Source organism: Bombus flavifrons, chromosome 5, assembly GCF_040668555.2.
Source record: "Bombus flavifrons isolate JBK064 chromosome 5, iyBomFlav1_principal, whole genome shotgun sequence".
In the NCBI taxonomy this organism is placed as follows: Eukaryota; Metazoa; Arthropoda; class Insecta; order Hymenoptera; family Apidae; genus Bombus; species Bombus flavifrons.
In genome coordinates, this window is record NC_138446.1 from 5,599,960 (window position 1) to 5,624,261 (window position 24,302).

Here is a 24,302-nt window from a genome sequence, read left to right on the forward strand (position 1 = left end):
CGTAAATTTTTCTTCACTTTGTTGATACAACGATTAAGTGTTTCTATAATAAAAAGATTTATGATAATGGATGCAATGTATTCTATCACCTTATCTTGAATCAGTAAGAATCAGTGGCTAGAATAAATAAACTTCCAAACAAATGCATCGATTATACTTATACATAGTAATCCATGCAATTGTTATAGGCCATTAATAAAGATAGTTTTCTATCATTTTACTCCAATATTCTCATACATAAAACGACGAATCGATTCGGTCCATCCAGAACGAAATATACATCTCCATTTAAGAAGATAATGCAATTGATGAATGCATGTGTTTCACTCTTTAAACCATCTGTCTCTTTTCTACCATTTTTTTTTCTACATACACCGAGGAAAGAATTATGCTTCCAACAGTTGCATGAACCATTTCGTAAGTATGTATATCAAGCGGTTAATTTTAATTCTGAGACTACATACATAAAGTAAGTGTATAATTAAAAACATATTACTTTACGGTAAGTGCAACATTCGCTAAGGATATAGTTTTCAAAGACATAATACATAGCATTTCTATCGTAAGAGATAAGCTCCTTCTTTACTGTAACAGACAGAATTTTTCGCTAAATCTTATGCAACTCGTGCTGAACCGTAAAAGAGGGATGAAAGAAAGAATAAACAATATGCTTGCTTTCAGCAGAACTTCTAAACAAGACTTTTCACTCCGAGACAGAAATTTATAAGCCCCAATTGCAAACGAGACGATTAAAGAAATAATAATACTGGAAAATGTTTCAGTAAGGATTAAAATGCCGAATGAAGAGAAGGAAAGGAAACACGAGCAAAGAATCCAATATCAACTATGAAAGAGCAAACAGCTTAACAAAGAGGTAGGAACAGGCATACGCAAATACGGGAAGAAGGGGAAAAGAAAACGATAACAGAAGGGAGAAGGTAAAGGAGTGTGTGCTGATATTCGCTCCGAAAACATACTTCTACCGAGGTATTCCAATTTAATCAACTGCCGAAAAGCTTCTAATATCGCAGAAATGCCTTTACCTATGCTGGCTAAAGCCGTTGGAAAGAAGTACGGAAAACGTAGAGGGTTGAAGAAGATAACCCGTGCCAGAGGTAAATAACATTCGGGCTAGAGGCGAATAACGGTAGCAGAAGAAGAAACGACTAAACGGAAGAAATACAGGATTTGCGGCACGATTACGCAGCGGTCTGATGAGTTTCTAAGCGCTGGCCATCGATGAAAATGCTAATCCGTCGTTAGTCCCGCTCCACGAAGCGTGTAAGTTGTTCGAGTTGTAAAATTCCCCGAGCGACCTGGATGACGCTATTCCATCGGTCGCTCCTTTGGAATAAATCACACCCGCGTGTCAATGCTGTTCCTTATGCAATACGGTGCAGGCGTTCCGCTTTGAATCGCTCTAGTCACTGGTATCTTGAGATTTTATCAATTTCTATCGGACGTGTTCGACATGAAATGTTGATTTTTATCTTGTGGCGTGGTTAAAAGCAGATCGACGCGACGTACAAAACTATCGGACTGGAGCTACGAAAAGCTAACTTTTCCAGCATATAATTTTGACTTCGTGTAATCGCTTACAAAGGATCTCGTTCGAACGTGACACATCGATTTTGATGAAATTTTACAGATACATAATATAGTCAGAAATATTCCATTTCTTCATCAGTCATCGTTGCGCTCGAAGTCGCATTTTTTTGGAATATTTCGGAAACTATTTAAGATAGAGATATGGTGTAAACGAACGAGTTTTGTATTTGGGGAATATGACTGTAAAGACTGATTTTTAAAAAGTCCATTTATTTAAGTAATGCATTGTTATCTTTTCGTTAATATCTTTCGCAAATATTTCTCGATTTTCATGTGAAGTTTTGTTTGCAGATTACACACCTACTCAAACTACGGATAAATCAGTTTTGATTTTTTACAAATTGACAAATACAATTTTCATTGGAATTTTCTTAAATGAAGTATTTTTCTACGAGCAAATAAAACTTTGCAAGTTTGTTTAGAGTGTTATCCTGCATGAAAGATATCTAATAAGCGTTTTGTTACTTCTACCGTACTAAAAATTGCTTCTACTCTGTTAAAAATGTTCATTCCAGGTGCAAAGTGCCCGTAACGCTCGTTGCCATTGCAAGCGGTGCGCGAGGTAATCATTTGTCCTAATTATTTTGTATTCATAGAAAATTTCTATGTATAATTGATTTAATGGCATTGATTTCAAATTCGCACTTAATGGTACCTGATCGACGTAATTGTGCTCTAGACCAAGGAATATCCACGCGTAATATTAAAAGACTGCAGTTAAGTCTGTCGTCCAAAGGAATTGTATAATCATTTTTCTTTGGATCGAATATCACAGGTGGTGTCTATTTAACAGTATTACGAGACGACGTCATACGAGCTCTTGCTGGCCTATTTTCAAACGAAGAGTACATATTGCTTTTAATAGAATATGGTGTACCTCAACATTATCAACTCGATATGAGACATTTTTTAATGTCACTTTATCCGGAAGATAAATGGTTCGAAGAGGAAACGTGGAAGTATACAGCTCGATCTCCTGTTTTAACACCAATAGATCGTTACCTATAGCGTACTAAAGAACGTCGTGTACGTCACCAAGAACATGGCAGAACCTGAAAAACCTAATTGAAAATACCTGTGCTGCTTTTCGGATGGAAACAGAGTAAAAGGAAAAGAAAGTAGTTCTGTTATACACAGCTGCCAGTGATGCGTTAGCGTTGTTCACATTCATTTTCCACATTTGTAATTTTCATGCAAACAATTGTAAAAGTCAGGAAAGATTAACATTTACCCATTTTACTTATTAAAATAACTACTATGACTAATGACTGAAAACTGAAAGACGCTATAAAATTGTTTACTTCTGTTCAATATATTTCTCTTAATAAGATTTTCATCATATTGCATAATTGTGGTAAGTTTATTTATAGTTATCCATAGAAGACGTTAAGTTAAATGCCGTATGTTTAATTAAATCAGGATATTATAAAATCTTGATAAAGGTTATGTTTATACTCTATCATATGGTGAATCTCGCTTTTGACTTTTGGGATAAAAGTATTATCTGAAAAATTGAAAAATTTAACAAGGACGGTCTTTGTTATGAGCTCTTCAATTGAAATAACATTCTTTTTAAAGCAGCCACAAATAGCAGTCACATATCAACTAAAATAAGAATCATCTTGTACATGCATCATACTTATATAAAACAACTTGTACAAAATCTACAAAAGTAAAATTATCTTATTTGTATAATTTAATCTTTTCATAAACTGTGACAACAATTCAAAATAGATAAGCATATGTAATAATAGTATAAAAATTGACAAATACATGTGGAACGCACTTTTTATTTTTGTTAGCAAACTATACTTTACACCTTTTACGATGTCATTCTTTTTACCATTGGTAAAGTTGGTACAGATTTGTGCGTTTAAACAAGATATAAAATTATTTGTATATATTCACTTCTTTATATGAGACTTCTATATGAGACATACATATATATGTACTCATAGTTACCTACATGTTTATATCAGAACTTTTAAACGACTTTCATTATGTTTTATTATAATAAATATTAGAAATATACGGAAACTATGTCCATACGGAAACCTTGTATTCATATAAAGAGCTCGATACGTCGCTAAGCGAAGATCTCTACGATCGATCGGTAGTATGTGAATTGAAAGATTCAGTGGAGAAGTAGTACAAGTATATTATATTTTTTCAGAAAACGAGATAAATAAAATAAATATATAAGAGCTATAAATGATCTTATCGTACATTTCTTCAAACATTTAATAAATATAATATAATATGGCGTACATAGGTGAATAAATATAATATTATAATTATGTGGGATGGTGTGACGTCAGGGAAGGACGTGGCGTGAGGGGTAATTGTTTATAAACGTTGTCAACATATGTTAATGTTGTCAAGGAGTGTTGTGAGCGTTACCAAGGTTTGTTAAGGGAAAAATGAGCGTGGAAAACGCTGTCAGAGTTGAATTTATCGTGGTCGAGTGAAGTTCGTTGTGTTGTTGTGTCGTAGAATTAGTGAGAAACGAATACGCGAAACGCGGTATTATATTCGATTTCGTGTGGGTGCAACGATATTGTATTCATCATACTGTTTTCTATTAACTTATAATGTAAACATTCCTACAATTATAATAGAATAGGTGAATAATAATAAAGTGTTTGAATGCTTAAAAGCATGGTAGTCTTTCTATGAAAGATTAACTTACAATTTTTTCAAATGAAATATATTTATCATTTGTACCACATTTCCGCTGAAGCCGTGAATCATCAGGTAAGTTATAACATAAGAAACAGTGGTATAAGTGAATTTTTTTCTAGAAACAAAAGAGATACAAAGGAAACGATATGAAGAATGTGAACTATGCGAAGGATCTATATTTATCTCGAAGATTTTAACATAAATTTCTTGAAACCTTTATGAATACAAAATAATATACTTTAGTATTTGAAACCATATCAACTTTGTTCAAAGTTGTTGTCATGTTACATCAATATTTAATCTTATTTGCAGTTTTGTCAAACTAAAGCTATTTGTCACTTATATCATATTTTTTCGAACCTCTGAGTTACAGAATACTAAGTTATAATAAGATGGAATAATTTTAGCCTAAAATTCCAGCAAAACACTCACCAGAGCATTTAATTCTATTGTTATTGATTTATCTCGAATAATTCCAATCTATCTCGCAAATTTTCTCATTAACAATAGATTGCACGCGTCAAGCACATCTGGCGCGAATAAAACGATCTACGAACTATACTTACGTATTCGACACAACGCGGGTGCAGTTATTGTATATATATATAAATGTATATACATTACGTATTCTTTTTCAAGCATGTTTTAAACCGTTTCTTCTTACCACCTCCTCGGTACTCGTCGTTCAAAGTGCATTGTTACGACGCCCTTGGTGTCATTCGCCTATCACGCGTGTAATACAGCACGGCGTGGCACGGATCGGCGTGAAGTCGGATGATCGGCCGCCGTGAAATTTATAGCGCGCATCAGAATTTATAGCGTCTATTCATTTCGTTTCTATCCGTTCCTCTTCGCCGGCTGATTTTTTCTCCGATCGGACTAGCATGCATTTCCCATTTCGACGCCGACGTGTCGATCATCCAGACAAAAAGAGTCGATGCACAGGATTGATCGACGCGTCTAACGACCGATGCGCCTGATACATTCTATCGTGAAAATGCGAAGAACCCGAGATAAGATCGCTCTATTCGTCGCTTTTCCTCGTCTGTGTTCAACAAAATCAGACGATACGAACAAACCTTGAAAAAGATACTCAAAGATCACAGTTGCTCCAAAAATTTCTTTTTAGCGCTGTTCCCTTTTCTTTCGATTAAGCAAGTTAGACCTCGCGAGAAGTTTATTTCAACAATATATTTGTATAGACTAAAAAAGTACATAACCAGATAAGTTGTTATTGTCTTAGATTTTTTCTTAACAGTTAACTTGTATAGATTTAAGAACTATACTTCAAAGTAAAAGATTATTTGGGATTAAAGCATTAATATGAATAAATGTATACAAGTTCATGATCATTTTTATGTGAAAATGTGGAATTTTAATATATTGTGAATTAATATATTGAAGTAAATAATAAACTGGTCATTAAAACGCTTTAGAATCTGTAAACTACTAATTTCAATTTTTCTAATCGTATGTAAAATTTGTAATATATTGTTTAACCTTGTCAGAAATATGAATCTTTTAATCTTGTTAAAAATTTATAAATTTGTGAACTTCCTTCACCTCTATTCATCAAAATTTCAAACTGAAACAACGATGTGAGCATTTTGCCGAATATCTACGATATTATACAAATTGATTAAATTATTGGTTTAAATATTTTCATGGGAAGTGGTTTCGATGGAACGAATGAGATATGAATTTAACAAATTTCAGTACGGACAAATGGGATTTATGAATGCAAGATTCGTATTAAACAAAATATAATATTGCAGAAACAAGAAATACAACCCAGAACCGAGCTGCTATTGATTTATGTTTTTATTTTTGAACAGGATAATCTTGTAATAGAGGCAGAGTGATTAAAGTAATAAGTATAACAAGTATGGTCAATATAATCTGTTTGTGAATTTGAAAAAGTGACAACCAATTTTATAGTATCAAGTTAGGCTTTGATAATATCAGGTGAGTTTGAAGTGACGTATTCATTATTCTACTGTTTTATTTCCTTCAGTTTTATTATTTTTTATTTGTTTTATTTTATTTTATTTTACTTTACTTTACTTTCCTTTACTTTACTTTATTTCATTTTATTTCATTTTATTCTATTTTATTTTATTTTATTTTATTTCATTTTACTTCATTTTATTTCATTTTATTATCTCACTAGCACCCAGAAATTTATAGCAAAAGTTAACCCTTTTGCTGGGATATCTTCAGAGCTATAAGCGTTTTTAATAATACGGAAAAAATAAATCATGAACATTTATACATGCTGTATATAATTAATTATCGTATAACACATAAAGATGGAGATAGAAATAATAGAAGATATACATGTACGGTTTGAACAAATAATTGCCCGATATTTGGGGACGTGCATGAAAGTACAACACATATGTATATGTGTGTGTGTATGTATGTATATATATATCTTTATAGCAAGAGGATTAGATTTTAGTTTGCAGTTTTCTACTTGAAATAAAAGCAAGCTTCTCTTGCATAAAAGAAGAGTGCAGGGGAAAACGCGATAAGTCACATTTTCCACTCTTTACAAGAGAACAATTTTTAAATTCCGTATGTTGACAATCAATTTCACGTTACTAAAATTATCTTTCTTTGGTTTTTACGTTCTCTCAATAAGTTTAAGAATATTGCTTGCCATAATATCAAAATGTTGCTTGTGATTAGCTTCTTCACTAAATTTTCTCAATCTATAAACTATTTTTAAAAACATCATCTTTGGTCCTAAACGATTCTTTTCATTGTCAACCATGCCATATTGAAACACTTCTTAGTCACATCGACACACTGAAATACAAAAATCAGAGAAAATGTACGTAGAAAAATATAAGACTCGTCAGTGAGACATTCGCCCTCTTCTTTTTTCTCCATTCTTCTCCATCGCATGTTTGCAGCTCTACAACTGGTAACCCCGATGTGATCGCGACATTATCATTACTACGCAATAGCCTCATCATTACCTGCAAATGTTGTATGGCGCATTTCTAGTAAATTATCTGCAACCATACACACAGAACAATAGCGAAGCTACTGCATAGGTGTCGGCACGCCGTGAACCTTTGGTAGCGGAGTGACCCTACAATGCATTTATCATTTTCTCCTACGATCTTCAAATATTTCATGAAGCATTAAATGAAGTAAATTCTAACATTTTCGTTGTATATTTATTCTAATTACGTATATGTATTATTTAATATCACAGCTCTCGTGCCCTTTGTAAATTCTCGTCATAATAATTTTATACGAATAATTCTTTCCACTTTCGAAATGAGATTACTTACTTACTTGGTTCCTGCTGCAATTAATCTATTCCATATACGATGAATGTACAATGTACTTATGTATAAGCTACGTAACAAAGGATATGAAAGGAAATAACGATGCGACAAATAACCAGGAGGTATATTACGTACAACTATCATGTGATACGTTTCACACGCCTTCAGACTATATGTATAACATACGACATTCCTGTTCAAACGAAACTACACTGCTAAAGAATTTCAGAAATGTTATACGCGTCGAACATGCCTCACGGCCTTTCTTTTCTTCCGTGTCGAGCACGACAAACGTTTGAGTAAGTTGTCTCTGTTTCTTACCCATATCTCTTGATTACCAAAATTGCCTTCATTTTTTAAATTGAAATATACTATATCCTTGATATATTCTTATTGTACAAATCAAACGCTTATTCGTAAAACATCTTTCCTTTGTGTTTTACTTACACGAATGTGTATTTTCATTCATAAATATTAGTACAGTTACGAGAAACTAGATGAAGTGGAATAATCATTATAAAATTATTATCATTTGAAGTTTTATAATTGTATTATAAAAAGATTGTACATTCGATATTAACTCTTCAAAACTATAGAACATTTTTTTTTTTAAAGAATATATTTCTCGATTTTGTACAAGGGAGTAGTATTAAAAATTTAGTATTTTTCTACTCTCTTCGGAATTTTAAAAATATTACTTATCATAATATTTGATTATCAAAGATATTAAAATGTCGTTTATCTTAAAAGTTACACCTTTGGTTTTTAATTCTAAGTGGAATACTTCATTAGCTATGTATATTTTTGGACCTAATTATTTTCAGTTATTTTATACTACAATATTCCTTTTCAGTTATAAAGTGACATTAAATTTGAACATCACAAAATATCTACTTATCATATTTTCTTCTCTGACCAATTATTTTTAATTAAATTAAATTCTTTACTCGTATCTTGATAACTATTTCAATCAATCTCGATATTGGTATCATTAATTATTATTATATGGTTATGAATTATTATAACTTATGATGTATATAATTCTAAGTAAAAAGTAAATAATATCTGCAGATGTAAACTTTGACATAAATCTCGTACCTAATTCACCATGATCAATTAATTCAAATTTTCTCCATGATCTTTAGATCAGGAGATTATAATATTAACACATAATCGTTAATCCATTATTTTTTTACAACCTATGTACACAATTTTTGCTACCTTTTGTTATATTGTATTTTGCATCATCGTCTTATATAATGTAATATAATAAAAAATTCTGATTGATAAATCATTAGCGATTTCGAACGATTATTATATTTCATACGAGATGATAATTTGAAATTCAGTTATACCTTCCATCTTTATTTTTGAATTATAAAAATGTGCTATCGAAGATACTTTCACAGAAGTAGCTTACAGACTAATGACATAATTTCAAAGCCAAATAACATTTACTTTCAAAACAGCTTGTGTAAAGTACACTACATGCTTTCGACGAGATATTAGTAGGTAAGTGGTTTGTGTATAAATTAAATATTACAAAATAGTTGGCACAAATCTTGCAGAAACGTGGAAGTTTTAACATATGTGATACAATTTATGTAATTTTGAATAAAACACTCGGAGATGCTTGTGAAGTGGCGTAATTGTTAAATTAACGAAATAGTATGTAACTAATGCAAAACTACTAATTCCTAAAACTTGTTAAAATTGTTATAATATCATCGACTATGTTTTCCACTGTTTTATAAAGCGATTATTCTCTTATTAGGTCATTCTATAAGTAATTTCGACTCTTAATGTGTATCTATCTCGAATTTCTAAAGTAAAATCATATGGTAGCTGTCAGAACTTATAATTAGCAATTGGAAAGATTACTAATAACATCGACACATAAATTATCGATGACAATGACTCGGAAAAGAATAACATTTCATTGCGTCAATGTTCGATCGTACGCAGCAAATAACATTAAATAACATGAGAGAGTATAATTAACAATTACTATGTCATTCACTCTATTCTCTAAATTTATCGTGAACAGATTTTTATTTATTTAAATCGCTACAAAGTTCTATAAAAAATAAAAAATTTAACGTAACGAAAAACCTGACAACAGTAACCGAATATTTTGCGACCAGATCTTAACAATCTTTCGAGAAGTGAATTAGAAAATTGCCAAAAAGATGAAACATAGTCTTGGGAAACAACGGATAACGGATTAACTGTGAATAAATACGATATTTTTAGATTTTAATATTGCATAAGTAAACATAATGTAATCACACAAACATTCCAAGTTGTGAAAATTTATGTTGCAAGTTGTACCAGCAGATAAAGATATTAGTAACGATATGAATCGTACAGAAAATATTTATTGCATGTTATTCTTTAAATACTGTTCTCAATGAATCTATTTAAAACTTTGCACGTGAAATATCAAACAAGGCATACAGCGTTACATACTTCCATAATCACATTAGTATTCAACTTATTTTCAACTTGTCTTATCTGCACCAGTAACGATTATTTTATTTTCTGCAATTATCTGTTTCTACTGTCAATAATCGTAGACATTTTTAATCAGTGGCAATGATTCATAAGTCATATTCCTCGATTATGTATACATATTAATACGCTCTGTAACGAAAATATACGTTCTAATTAATTAGCACGTTATCACTGAATTGCGGATTTTTATGCAAATTTATATTTTTATAAACGCTGCTAAACAAATAGAATGGAAATAGGTACAAGGCAACCAGTAGGATAATGCCTGATAAGAATTTTTCGCAATACGAAAGAAACATGAGAATTAATGATACAATGGTTCAAAGTTTCCAGTATCCTTAGCTATGGAGGCAATGAGGCGATTTTTTAAACTTTTGACTATGTGGCCGTTTTATTATACAGATATACATTTTGATCAGATCAATTCTTCAAGAGGAATAATTCTTACTTTTATTAGATATCGCCATATGGTTTACTCTGAATATTTTGTACATTTTTGCATATTGTGTGTCTTTTATGTTGTACATTTATACACATTGATATTTCCTATAAATACTTAAATATCCGTAGTCCGATGATCATTTATTCACGTTTATATTTATATTTCTGTATAAACGATCATACCACGTTTGGAATATTTTGAAAATAGATAACGTCAACTGGCACAATATGAAAAATCAAACTACGAAGTATCGTAAAAGTTGTTAGCATGGTTTGTTTTTTAATAATTTTTAAAACAAACCAAGGATTGCCGGTGCTTTTATATATACAATGCTTCAACAAGCTTGGGAAAAAATTTGGTAGAAACTCTATGTGTCGAAACAACAAAAAGAGTTCATAGAAATACATGTCCGTATATTATGTCCCGAAACGCGACTTTATCGAGTTAGAATTTCATAAAGCATTAACGTCTGGATTTGTATCATGTATACCAAAATAATATATATGTATATATATATATTATAATAATGCAATATATATCAGGTCTGTAAGTATGAAACCGGAATTTGCCTATAGATGGCCCTAGCTGATAATGTAGTTATCACTAAACTGCGTCATTGATGCCAAAAGTCTTTGTTGACATCTCACAAACATTTTCGACTGAGAACAATACAAGTTTCATACAACAGCATAGTTTGTAATAGCGTCGAACATGTCAAATTTTGTGCCTGGAAACTACGATTTGCGGACAGCAATCATTTTCTCTTACCATTTGAAGAAAACTGCTGCTGAATCGCATCGAATGCTTGTCGAAGCTTACGGTGAGCATGCTCTTGGTAAATCACAGTGCTTTGAGTGCTTTAAAAAATTCAAAAGTGTCAATTTTGACGCGAGGAACGAAGAACGTGGAAGACCACCGAAAAAGACCACCGAGCTGTTAAAACCTGGCGAAACCATTAATACTGAGCACTACCGACAACAAATGATCGTTTTGAATCAAGCTTTGCGTGAAAAACGACCAGAATATCAAAAAAGGCAACACAAAGTAATTTTGCTTCGTAATAATGCACCATCGCATACAACAAAACCGGTGAAGGAAACGATCGAAGCGTTCAGTTGGGAAATACTTTCGCACGCGGCTTACTCACCAGACTTGGCTCCGTCCGATTACTATTTATTTGCATCGATGGGACTTTCTGACCAGCACTTCGCTTCTTACGAAAATGTACGAAAATGGCTCGATGACTGGTTTGCCTCAAAAGAGCGACAGTTTTTTTGGCGTGGCATCCACCAATTGCCAGACAGGTGGGAAAAATGTATTAGCTAGCGATGGGCAATACTTCGAATAAAATATTTTTAATCATTTTCATGCAATAAACGTGTATTTTCTATACAAAAATTCCGGTTTCATGTTTATATACCTGGTATATTATTATAAAAATGCTGTCCGATATTTTTGAACGAGTTCGACAGTCTATAGTGAAACATGTTTATGCGTGCATTGAATTTCGTGGAAGATATTTCGGGCATTTGTTTTACGAATTCATGTCTGTGAATTTTTTCCCTTGTTTTCACATGTGGAATTTATACCTAATACTCTATTTATTAGAGTTTATATATTAAACATAAAAAGACGATCTCCTTTCTTTAAATTACGAATTTGACCTTTTTTTCTTCAGAAAAATGTTATTAATTTTTTAACGAATATTCTGTCAATTGATTTATCGGAGTAATTCTCAACCATTAAAAAACTCAAGAAGAGAAAAACAGAAAAAAGAAGAAATTAGTGGCACTGTCATTCGACGACCTGGGCGGGCAATTGATGTCACCGGTTTCGGACATTAAGATAACCTGAAAGCAAGTCTCTCGAAAGTTACATAAAGTTCGACTCGACCTTATCGCTTGACACAATTAATTTAACGGAGTTAAGGAAATTAAGTTAATGAGCTTCTATCGCTATTTAAAGAAAAACATACAAATCAATTAGGCACCAATTCCAATTTAGCCAGACCGATCGAAGATGACCAGAATGTGGTCTATCTACCAAGTATCAAGCAGGCGGGAATTCTCAGTCAAACACTTAATTATTTTATGGCTAGTCATATAATTTTAGTTTCGTATTTAATTAATAACTTTCTTCTGTTAAATCTGCGATAAATATACATATTTTAGAAGTATTGGGCAGTTTCTTACTTTTAATACAATATAATTTAATTATAGATTAGGAATTTAATTATGAATATAAATCAATCTGCAATGATTTTATCCGTAATAATTTAATAATAAAATATTATAACACAATTAAATTAATTTTTAAAAGTCAGATAGTAGACACATTCAGACGTATATGTAATAATTAGTAAAATATATTACTTCTAGCTTTGGTAATTAATTTGTTTAATTTATAGTACACTATTTCAATTTCCATTTTACGATAATGATAAAATTCATACTTATAGATACTGTAAGTAAAATCCAAATTCTTATGAAACAGTGTATATTCTTCAGTTGTACAGTGTTCCATGGCAAATCTCCTACGTGTCTCTCTATTTGCAACAGCTAAATAACGAATGATTCTATCAAAGTTGTATCATGTGAGAATGAAACCCAATTAAAGTAATGGAACTGCTTCTCAGGACATCCTGTATTTTAAAAGTATCAAAAAAGAGAAAGTCTGGTGGTAATGATATGACATTAATCATTATTTTTAATAAAAAAAAATATTTCAATGCTCTTTTTCTTTTGTTTATTTTTACTAGCGTAAAATTTTATTTTCTGGACACTGTGTCGATTTAAGAACACCTTTAGTAAGACATTTGACCAGTTGACGGGTTCAGGCTTCCAAGACATCACTAAATCTTGGCAAAATATGGTCTAGTAACATGTAAAGTCATCGAACGGCATATCAAGCGCAAACTAGCGTTGCATGTCGCACGTTGCACGCTCGTTGAATATGTCCAAACGAGCGTTCACGACGGACTGCTTTCCCTTACGTGATACCTTACGAACTAGGACATTTTAATCAGCTTTTCCTTACGTTTCTTACACGATAACATGCCACTCCCTGGTTGCGCATATCAACTTTTATCGGGATTTTTTAAATTTAGATCGCATTTATTTCCGTAGAAAGAACATCACGACATCGAGAACGATATCGGTTTAAACATCGTTTCGATCATTGATTTAATTTTAATCACGTTCTGTATTGACTTTTTGTTCATACATGATATTGGCACGTATATAATATAAAATAAAAATAACGGCTTTTGCGAATTTATGGAGTTTTGTTAACAGTTTTCCATAAGTCAGATAATTGAATGCAGTATAAATCTACCGTTTGTTTGAATAATTTAACAGCTCGACGTTTAAATATTTCCTTTATGTTGTCTACTTATCCTACTTTTTTATAAATGCTCTTAATGTAAAACAAGATTTTTATATTAATGCAATAATTATATATAATAAGATGAAATATCGAAATATGGTTATTTCAGTTATATCTGTATTATTTTTTCAAAAATATCTAAAAGCTTTCTGCAATGTATTAAAAGATCGCACATGCCACTGTACAACTTTTAATGGCAAACACTTGAAAAATAAAAACAATTTGAAATATCAAAACGATTTTAGTGAATCTTCTATAAAATAACTAGCCAAAAAAATGGATCTAAAATTATTAACATGTTTATTATCCACAAGTACATGGAAAGTTGCAAAATAATTTTATAAAATGTACCGTCTCCTCAATATATACATATACTTTATTCATTATACGTATATTATATAAAGAAATTAAACAAAAGATATTTTATATAAATATGCATAAAATTTTACAAAACAAGTTGTCGTCCGTACCAACACTTTTACCCATCAGCGCATATTCGCAGAAATTAACATTAAAATTGATATCAGCGTATTCACATTCGCAAAACCTCGTGAAAAAAATGTGTACATCTCTTTTATGTTTTATTTTCTGTATTTTTTGTTTCTTTTATTTCGTTCATTTTTTATAGCGCTTGCACCTTTTTATGTATTTTACAGCAATCTTTTGCACGCTAATAGAGGTTTGTTCCAGTAAGAGGAATAAATAATGATAAAAAGAAGAAAAAACGTTTTAAATGCACTTGCCGGAACAAATACTTTCTAAAGCCGAATGCCCTTTTGTATAGAATTTCGCAAACGGTGGAATTCCTTTAAAACGAACAACACGAACTCGAAAATTCGCATAAATTATAGGGTAAGTACCGCGTGAGTCAACAATAATGACCGTTCGAAACGCATCCTTTGGAAAGTTCGGCCTGCGACACGCATACACATAGTGCAAGTATATGCGTAGATCGGTTGGTCTGTTCCTAAATTCGAAATTAAACGAGCGAGAGTGTAGTTTCCTGAAAGTTCTCGCGATCATTTATATGAACAGCCCCTAATCCGCGACAGATTTGATATATATGGAGGCCGCAAATTGGTTCCGTCCGTTTCTCTCCTAAATAAAAAGCAAATTTATGGAAATGCATACAATGACGGCACGGTGAGCATATAATGCTCGTTCCTCGCGTTCCTTCGCCTGCCGGCGCTAATATCAATAACAATGAAAACAAAAATATAGCACGCACATGTCTGCACGCAGGTAGACGCCGTGCCACCGTAGCGATTCGAATCGGGGACTGACAAAACGATCAAAAGAATCGAAAGAATGTCTGCGCCGGTGCTCGAGAAATCGTCTGGAATGGTCCCCACAAGCGGGGACCATTCGTTTATTTTACCAAGTAAACCCGAAAAATTTCTCCAGTTTACCGCTGAGTGGTTTTACAGAATTTCATTTTTCTTGTACTATTACAACGATTAAAAATATGTCGAATCAACGTAGAAGATAAATATGAATGTTACACTTTCTGATTAAAAGGCATGATCTTACGGAAAGATCTTTCTATTTCAAATACGTATTTTTCATTCAATCTGATTGCTCTGGCACGTAAAATAAAATAGAGAGAAATAGTCGATTTTTCGTTTAAAATGAAAAGAAGTATAACAGATTTTTATATTTTTTGTCATTTTTCCTTTAAACTTTACAAATAGGTTTTAGGCACTCGAATTATCGAAAGATAATATTGCGCGCATATTTCCATTACGTAATAGATAAGGAAATTATATTATTATTAATATATAATTTCATAAGCTGATAGGGAGAACATCTGTTGCATAAACTTTTGAATATCACGTGGTAAATTATAATACATATAAGAAACTTTTTGTAAAAGTTTAAAAAATATGCTTCGTTTCAATATATTCGGTTGGCAACTAAGTGATTGCGGATTTTGCCAATATCACCTAATGACAAAATCCGCAACCACTTAGTTGCCAATCCAATACTATCCAACAAAGCAAACCGTTCAAAGTATTTTTTGTCCACGCCTTCTATCGGACCTAGTTATATCGTCATAATTAAGCAATTAGCTCTAGCTACAAAGTGACAAGAGGAAGACATCGAAAACGTGTAAGTACTTATTTGTTTTATGGCTTTTCCGTACGTGGAAACGGTTTGTAAAAGGTGAATGTTCTATCGATCGGCGTGATTGTTACAACGGTTATCAACTAAACGTGATCGCACACGGAAACTCTCGTAATAATAGAGTATCAAGAACCAAAGATCGCTATCTTCAAAATGATAATTTATCAGCATGACTGAACGAACGTTTGCAAACTACGATACAAATAATAACAAATTTCCCGGTAAACAATTCGTCAAACACGTCGTACCTGTACTATCGTGCATTGAATCAATCTCCTTCAACACTTTGCCTTATAATATCAGCCGATATGCATAGATAAGTGGCACGAATTATAATTCTGATTCAACAAAGATAGTCTGCGTTGAAGGGCTTGAGAAAAAAATGGTACAATGGACAAAATCTTTGATACGATACCTGTAGGTAAAGTTAAAGTTTAACAAAGAAATCTGTATACGTACTTTCACGCGTTAAGATATTGTGCGATACAACTACTCATGTGTTGATAAATTAATTGGAAATAATTCACAAAATTCTTTGGATTGATATGGATCTTATCTTTCACTGTATTTACTCGAATATTGGTTTTGAGAAAAATGAAATTGTACCATATTTTTAAAACAGTTTGAATTTTAATATTAATGTCAATTCTTCAGAAAAATGCACTTTTACTACTTTTCTGGTTTAGTTCGAGTTCTAACATTAATTTCAATCCTTTAGGCTAGAAATGAATAATTATAAAATATATATAATTTGTTCATATTTTCTGTCTGACTCACTGACTAAATAGCTGGCTGTATAATAAATTATAAAGCAGAAGGTAATGATGACAAAATATTAAAATAAAGTCAGCGATACACATACGAATTTAAAAAGAGGAATATAACGTCAAGGATAAGGATGATGCAAACGTACATTCATTATACGCCCGAGAGAGAAGATTCACCCTGTATATTGGATGAAGATTATACAAGTGTTCGAGTTCTTTTGGCGGATACTCACCTTCTCCTCGAGTGCAGGTCCGTTCTCCATCGCGTGCATAATGGCGTCCGAAATGCGGGTGTCCAATTGTCTGACAGCCCTCTCGGCATTCAGACCCAACGGATCCATACGACCGTCGACCGCTACAACGAGCCTCTCCACCGTTTCCACGTACCCGGACCATGCGAGGTCCAGTTCAGATGCTGGCTCTGTCAGACAACCTCTGCAATCAGATTATATATTTTCAGCTCCGATTTTCGTTTCGTTCCCTCTGAGAACGATATTTTATTTGTCGACTTTTTCCTACGACTCTTCTCGTCACTCTTTACGTTTAACAATAATATACGGCCGGCCACGAAAGTACTTATTTGAATATTTATGATAAAAAGCTTTTATATGAATGTAATATATGTAGTGTGTGTTACATAAAAGATTCTCAAATTTCAGTAGCACCAAATGAGACACGATTGTCACGATTATATTGATATTTAAAAGTAATCTGAAAATGTATAGCTGTTTACTGCTATGAACATATATTTAGTAAAAAAATAATACAAGGCACGGACAGTCACCTTATGTATGGGTCAACGTGTAATAACCGCGTATTAAAGATGTTCGCGCTGATTATTAAGGTTTATTAATATAATGGATAATTATTGTGTAAATATTTTGTCATCTCTGTAAAATATATACTCGCAGTAAATATCTTGTAATCTTTTTAACTCGACATTTGAACAATATTGTTGAGTTTTAGGAATAGTTTGGGTTTTGTTCTCAACATATAATGAGCAGACGTTATGATTTACCGCAATTTTACGTATTAACAGAGCTAATATCTTACTCTATTCGCGTTACGGTTATTTTTTCTCTTTTCTATTTACCTACATTTATCTATCGATTAATCTACCATGTAAGATAGATATCTGTGATGAAGAAAAATAAGTGCGATATGTATTGCTTATAAACATGAAATATCACCAATGGTGAAAAAGATAAGTACGTAGAGTTTCTATCATTTATAAAAATATAAATAATCTGGAACAATTATTTGTACAAACAAATGTTATGTAATGATGTTATCGATAGTTATTACTTAGAATATTACTTTAACGGAGCAACCGATCGAGTATACAATTTTATATAAAAACTGACGACACAAACTGATAGAGAAATAAAAATCGCCGGTGCAATTTATTAACAATATATTCGTTAATTATTTTCATATATGAAAAATTTCCTATACAGAGTGGTTGGTAACTGGTGGTACAAGCGGAAAGGGGGTGATTCAATGCGAAAAAAGAAGTCGAAAATATAGAATAAAAATTTTTCGTTTGAGGCTTTGTTTTCGAGAAAATCGACTTTGAATTTTCGCTCGGTACGCGTGCACTTTATCACGTCTCGTTATAACGGATCTCACTGTAGATCGCTGTCTCGATGGAAAAATTAAAAAAAAAAAAAATTAAAAAAAGAAAATTTTTATTCTATATTTTCAACTTCTTTTTTCGCGTAGAATCACCCCCTTTCCGCTTGTACCACCAGTTACCAACCACCCTGTATAATATCACGTATTTATGTTTTTTCAAATCTTGCATTTCATTTAGTTATTAATGTTTCATTGTAGTTTATTAGCATATTATTCTCCTGACATTAAACATTTATTTATCGTGGCCCCTAGATTTCAAATTAAAATCAATTACATCAATACACGGAAAAAGATCGCATCTTTTTTTCATATAATCAAGCAACATTCCGATTATAAGAAATTAAGGCAATAAACTTTACCAACTATAATTTTGTAAACTAGGATTTTATATACTTATGTGCAGAATATTACACAATGATATTAGTTTTCGGAAGTATGCGATAGACATATGTAAAACTTTGACAAAAAGTATTGTACTCGGATGAATATAGTCAAGCATACCTTTCTTTGAAAAGTGTGTTTGCTTGCATAACCAACTACTCTTCAAAGTTCCAAGTAAAGCAATTACAAGTTTCCGCATGTCTGCATCTAGTTATACCAATATGTCACGGAGAAATATTACTTCAAGAACGCTGTGACATCTTGTTTAATAGTACAAATCATTTCTTATCATCATCATGGTCATCGTTTGCCTATATTCGACGAGGAAAATGAGGCTTTTTATTTTAAGCTAATCAAATGTACATACTCGAATGATTTACGAATTCACGAAACAGATGTTATTTATTAGTAGACTGCTGACATTTGTACAAATTCTTACGTTTTAAAAATTGAAATTAAAAATCCTTTGCCTTCGATGTTCGAGCGTACGTAGAACATTACATATTTCGCAACTTTTGTTACCATAATTAACATTTATTTCGAATTTAGATATGTTCTCATATTAAAAACAGGCTACTCCATCGATGAATTTCATAAAATCGAGAAATACGAAAATTAGTATGAAAATTAGCCATAACGCAATTTCCCAAATCGGAAAGGGACACAATGAAATCATCTTCGACACAATTTCAAAACGCATTTTAATTCACACCCACGTGACCTGCGTATATTTAGATCTCGAGTGAGCGATTTCAGTGGTTTCCTCAGACGTGGATGGCAAAAGAATCACCACAATCCCAGTAATCCGGAAGCTGATCGATCAAACTAATTACCTTTATTTACAATTAACATCTACGATTTTAAACAAATTTATTTCCTCTTCTTTGTATAGCAAAAATTTCTAGTTTATCTATTTATCGGTCTGGCACTATTTTTCAGATATTTTATACTCGTTTTCTTGTTTACTTACAATATATTTGTATTAACAATGATTAAATTACAAATTAAATTAAATTGATTTATATAAATAAATTAATAATAAAATAAATAAATATAATTAATAAATAATAATATAAAATTTGTAATTATAATAAAAATAATTAATAAAATTTGTAAATTAATTTATAAATTAAATTAAAGTATAATGAATTATTTTGCGTATTTTTATTGCTATAATTTATTTAAATATACTACTTTGAATTTTACAAGATCAAATAAAAAGACTCTAAATAAAACATTTTTTATTGGATTATATAGATTCGTCCTGTTTTTATATTTCTTATATAAACAAGAAAACTAGGCAAATATATGTTACGATTTAACATCTGTTTACAATGGAATAAATTACCACGATGAAATATTTTATAAAATACGAGATTATAAATATCCGCGGAAACTACGATTTTGCAAAAACAAATTGAACCTCAACTCGATAAATTTAGATACTGAATATTTCACGTTTAATATCTAATCGAACGCTGTGAAATATCGCGAGATGAATTGCTTTGAACGTCAAAATTTTTATTTCGTTGTTTAAACAAAGTTAAAGGTTTCAGTGTTGCATATATTCGTTCTACGGATACGTGTAAGGAAATGTACAACTAAAATGCACAAAAGTGTAAAGCGCGAGAACTTAAAATTAACCTTGAAGTTAAATTGGCCAGACAACTCAAGGTATTTCTACAAATATCAGTCCATACACGAGGAAACGGCTCATCAAAGGTGATAAAAGAAAGCGAAAGTAACCGATGTCAACGTAGAATATAGAGTGAGTCGTTAAGGTTAAAAGAGACGCGTAAAAGAAAGAGTCTATATTCATTTTTTTCATAAATCTTCATTCGCGAATTTAATAAAAATCTGTATCACGAATGGTTAGTAGAGTTAAATAAAATAAAATAACGGTACTAAGATAATAAACAGAAAAATTACATAATTACAAAAATATTAAAAAATCACGTTTTTAAACATTCTAATTCTCATTATAATCCTAATCCTAGGTAAATTGTCATAAAACGAAAGAATCAACACCGGAAAATAAAATTTTAAACTTCAAACTTTGTTAAAGAAGAGTATGGCATACTTATTAATTAATTGAAAATAGATTAAGATATTAAAATATAACTAAATAAGCAATTCATCCGCCAATACTTTTCCGCAATAATTTTTTTTTTTTTTTTTTTTTTGTAACAAGCGTAAAATTTTATAACATTAAATGGCAGGTAAGAAAATCTTTAAAACAAAATAAAGAGTCTCTAGACATCGTCCAGATATTTCATATACAAATTAGAGCTTCACCATCTCAGATTTAAAAAGTTCTTATTAAGCTGCTTCGAAGCTCCCGAGCTTTGCACGATTTCATAAAACTCCGGATGTGTTACATGTACGATCATTTTATGCAACAAATTAAACGTACAGGAGACATTTTATTCCACGCTCGAATAAACTTTGAATGGATTTCGCCGTGAATAGCAGAGTTCATTTCCGAGTTTAGATGGTTTGACTTGTTAAACGCGATCCCACGATGATTACGCGAAATTTCAATAATCATTAATCGAGTGTAGGCAGATTAGAATCAACATGTTTAACTGATGTTTACGTTGCATCAAGCGGTTGTCAACATTTATATTATTACAAGTACACAATTCGAAATTGCAACAACAAGCGTTTCACCTAATTTAGAATTTGAAAAATAGTCGTGTTTGAACTACAACTTCGAAAACGATAATTTCGTATATATCAAGTTGTTTCATAGGTAATGTTACGTCTATATATGTACAATGACTTATGAAAATATTCGAACACTGACCACAGGAAATTTTTATAGCGATTACATTGGAAAAATTTGAAATGAATCCGGAAGAAATATTTAAAAATTACAAGATACTTGTTGCAAATATACACTTGGTAAAAACTTGATATTCAGCGCGAACAGTGCTTTTAAACATATGATTAATGCCAAGGACTGAAGCTTACTAGCATAATGAATAACTGACTGTTCTAATATTAGATATAGTTTGATGATCTACGCGAAGTACGCGCAATAAATATCTTACAACTTCTATACATTATCTGTATATATTTTCAAACTCGTTTTAAATTTTATTAGTAGAATCAGGATAGTAGTCGTGTATCACTAGAGCGCTGATAAAATTTCAAAATACTTTATATAACATTGAATTTTATAGAACATAGAAGAAATAATAATATAGCTTTCCAGTTTTATATTTCTTCTTAAAATCTAATTCATAACTTAAATTCATAACTTTAAATTTTTGCATAAAATGTACATAAACTGATAGTGTTATCTGTGACAAAAGGTAAATATAAGAGAAAAACAATTTAATTGAATTTAACATGTATTACGAAAATAAGTCATTTCTAGAATCAAAAAAGAGTCATTTCTTGGTAACACTTTGAGATCAAAGGCAAATAGATAAAGCAAATTCTTCTGTTTATGTACAAAAATCGCTCATATACATATATATATATATTTTTTTTTTACGTTTGTGTACTCGCTATGTACCCGTTGTGAGAACAGAAAATAATGCGCGAAACATTCGTATTGCTCCAGAAATTCACGGTCATCCGACGCAATTCTCGCCACCATAGGCGTCCTGAGTTTTTAAAGTCGTACACATTGAAACGATTCCCACAGGGCCGCAGCTACGTGACAATGACTGATGCGATTGAAAATTAACAAAGGCCGCGGTGAATAGGCCGACCTATAAGGCTTAGATAATTACCAGAGTTGGAAACACGGTGCTTACCTCATGACATTAGTGCAGAATCCGCTGCAGGGCCTGACAGAGGGACCAATGCCCTGGCACCTGGGACAATAGGTCATCCTGAGCAGTGCACCATAGCAGGCTTCCTGCTGAGGACTGGTACCGGAAAACAGCACGCTATCGGTTCTATCCAAGACCGTTTTGCCAAGAGTCAACGCCTGCACGAGCACCCGCGTCGCTTCCAAGCTTTTGCTCACCGATTTCGCCACCTGTTTCGGTATGTCTCCGAATGGTTGAATTTCATCCATAGTCTCATACAAACAGGTCTTGAATTTTTCTGTGAAATCTTGCTCGTATTGGTGAGGATTCACCGCGTTGTGATACGCGATGGGGAACAGTTTGGTGAAGAATTCGATGAACCGTTCCTGAAGCATATCGCGGGTCAGCGGTTGCTGCAAGGTGTCCGGCGTGTTACTCGGTGACACGTAATCGACCATCGCCTGGTACAACGCTTTTATCGAGGGCCTGCTCAACACCGCCATCGTGCGATACACTTGATCGAACAAGGTTAAGGTTTTGTTCTCCGACTGTCTCGCCAACATCGTCACCGTTTCTGCAAAACAAAAACATCCGAGATTAAAGCAGACCTGCATCGTAGCCTAAGAAACAAATTTATAGCCTCGTTCAGATTATTGTGCTGAGTCGTACAAAATGTTTGTGGCGAAATTTTACAAAAAATTCCTGGTAATCTTTTTGTGGAATTAGTATTTAAAGACCGCATGGAGAAAATACAATAGATTTGTTCTTGTTAATTTTTTTCCTTCTATTATATATGCGGTGACTAAAAAAAAAATACTTCAACATGAAACTGTTGAAAAAGGAAATAGTCTGAGCGAGTTGGAGATATAAATCTTTCGAATATAGGCAACAAATGTATAATGTTTTGTTTCCTTTGAAAAAGGAAATGCATTAGTTTACTTGATATATTAATTGAACTGATTTGATATTCTACATTAATATACAAAACTGCATAATTGATTCTATTAATATTTTTTAATGCTTAGGAGATTAATAACATATTAAAGTTTTAAATTACTTTTCTATTAAAGACAACAAATATGACTTATCATGTTCTCCACCTGTAACCTTCGTTTTATATCGTTATACTGATGAATTTAATAAATCTTGTAATTAAAAATATTTAGTGGTAAATTCAGTAATGAATTTTTCCACGTTGTATTTGTAGGTTTTTGAAGTATTCAATCTTATAGCAATAAAGTAACTTTTGTACGGAATAAATGATGATCAGATGATGATTGCACAGTAAATGTAATCAAATAGAATGTTCCAGCAAAGGTTTCACATTTTTCTAAATATCTAAACGTTTTCCTTTGATTGCTGTATTTAATGTCCTAGCAATAATATTTATCTGAAATTACATTACGGTGTAACTCTATAGGTACTCGTATTATTCATGGCGAATAAACTGTCTAAAAGACAGATATTTATCAAAAAAAAAAAAAAAAAGAAACTGATGGATGTTAATTAATAATACCGTGTAAATACTTTTGTCTCGATGAACGTATAATTATGTGTTGTAATAATTATGTTGTAAACAAAGTGTTACGTGAATGTTGTTTACTTTTGTAAGTTATGAAATAATTGCGTTATCGTTTGTTCGTGCATTTATTACTGTAAGCTTCACTATACAATATTCAGTTACATATACATAGATATA

At 31.8% G+C, this 24,302-nt stretch overlaps 1 protein-coding gene across 1 annotated transcript in view; it reads right to left on the reverse strand.

Annotated features, from left to right (window-relative positions):
• dally (division abnormally delayed protein) overlaps nt 1–24,302 on the reverse strand; it is a 253,426-nt gene that overhangs the window by 156,822 nt on the left and 72,302 nt on the right. Inside the window, exons 3-4 of the mRNA XM_069113291.1 lie at nt 22,607–23,177; nt 17,057–17,258 (exon numbers count right to left, since the gene is read on the reverse strand). Of these exons, the coding sequence (XP_068969392.1) occupies nt 17,057–17,258; nt 22,607–23,177 (773 nt within the window). The remainder of the gene's footprint in view (nt 1–17,056; nt 17,259–22,606; nt 23,178–24,302) is intronic.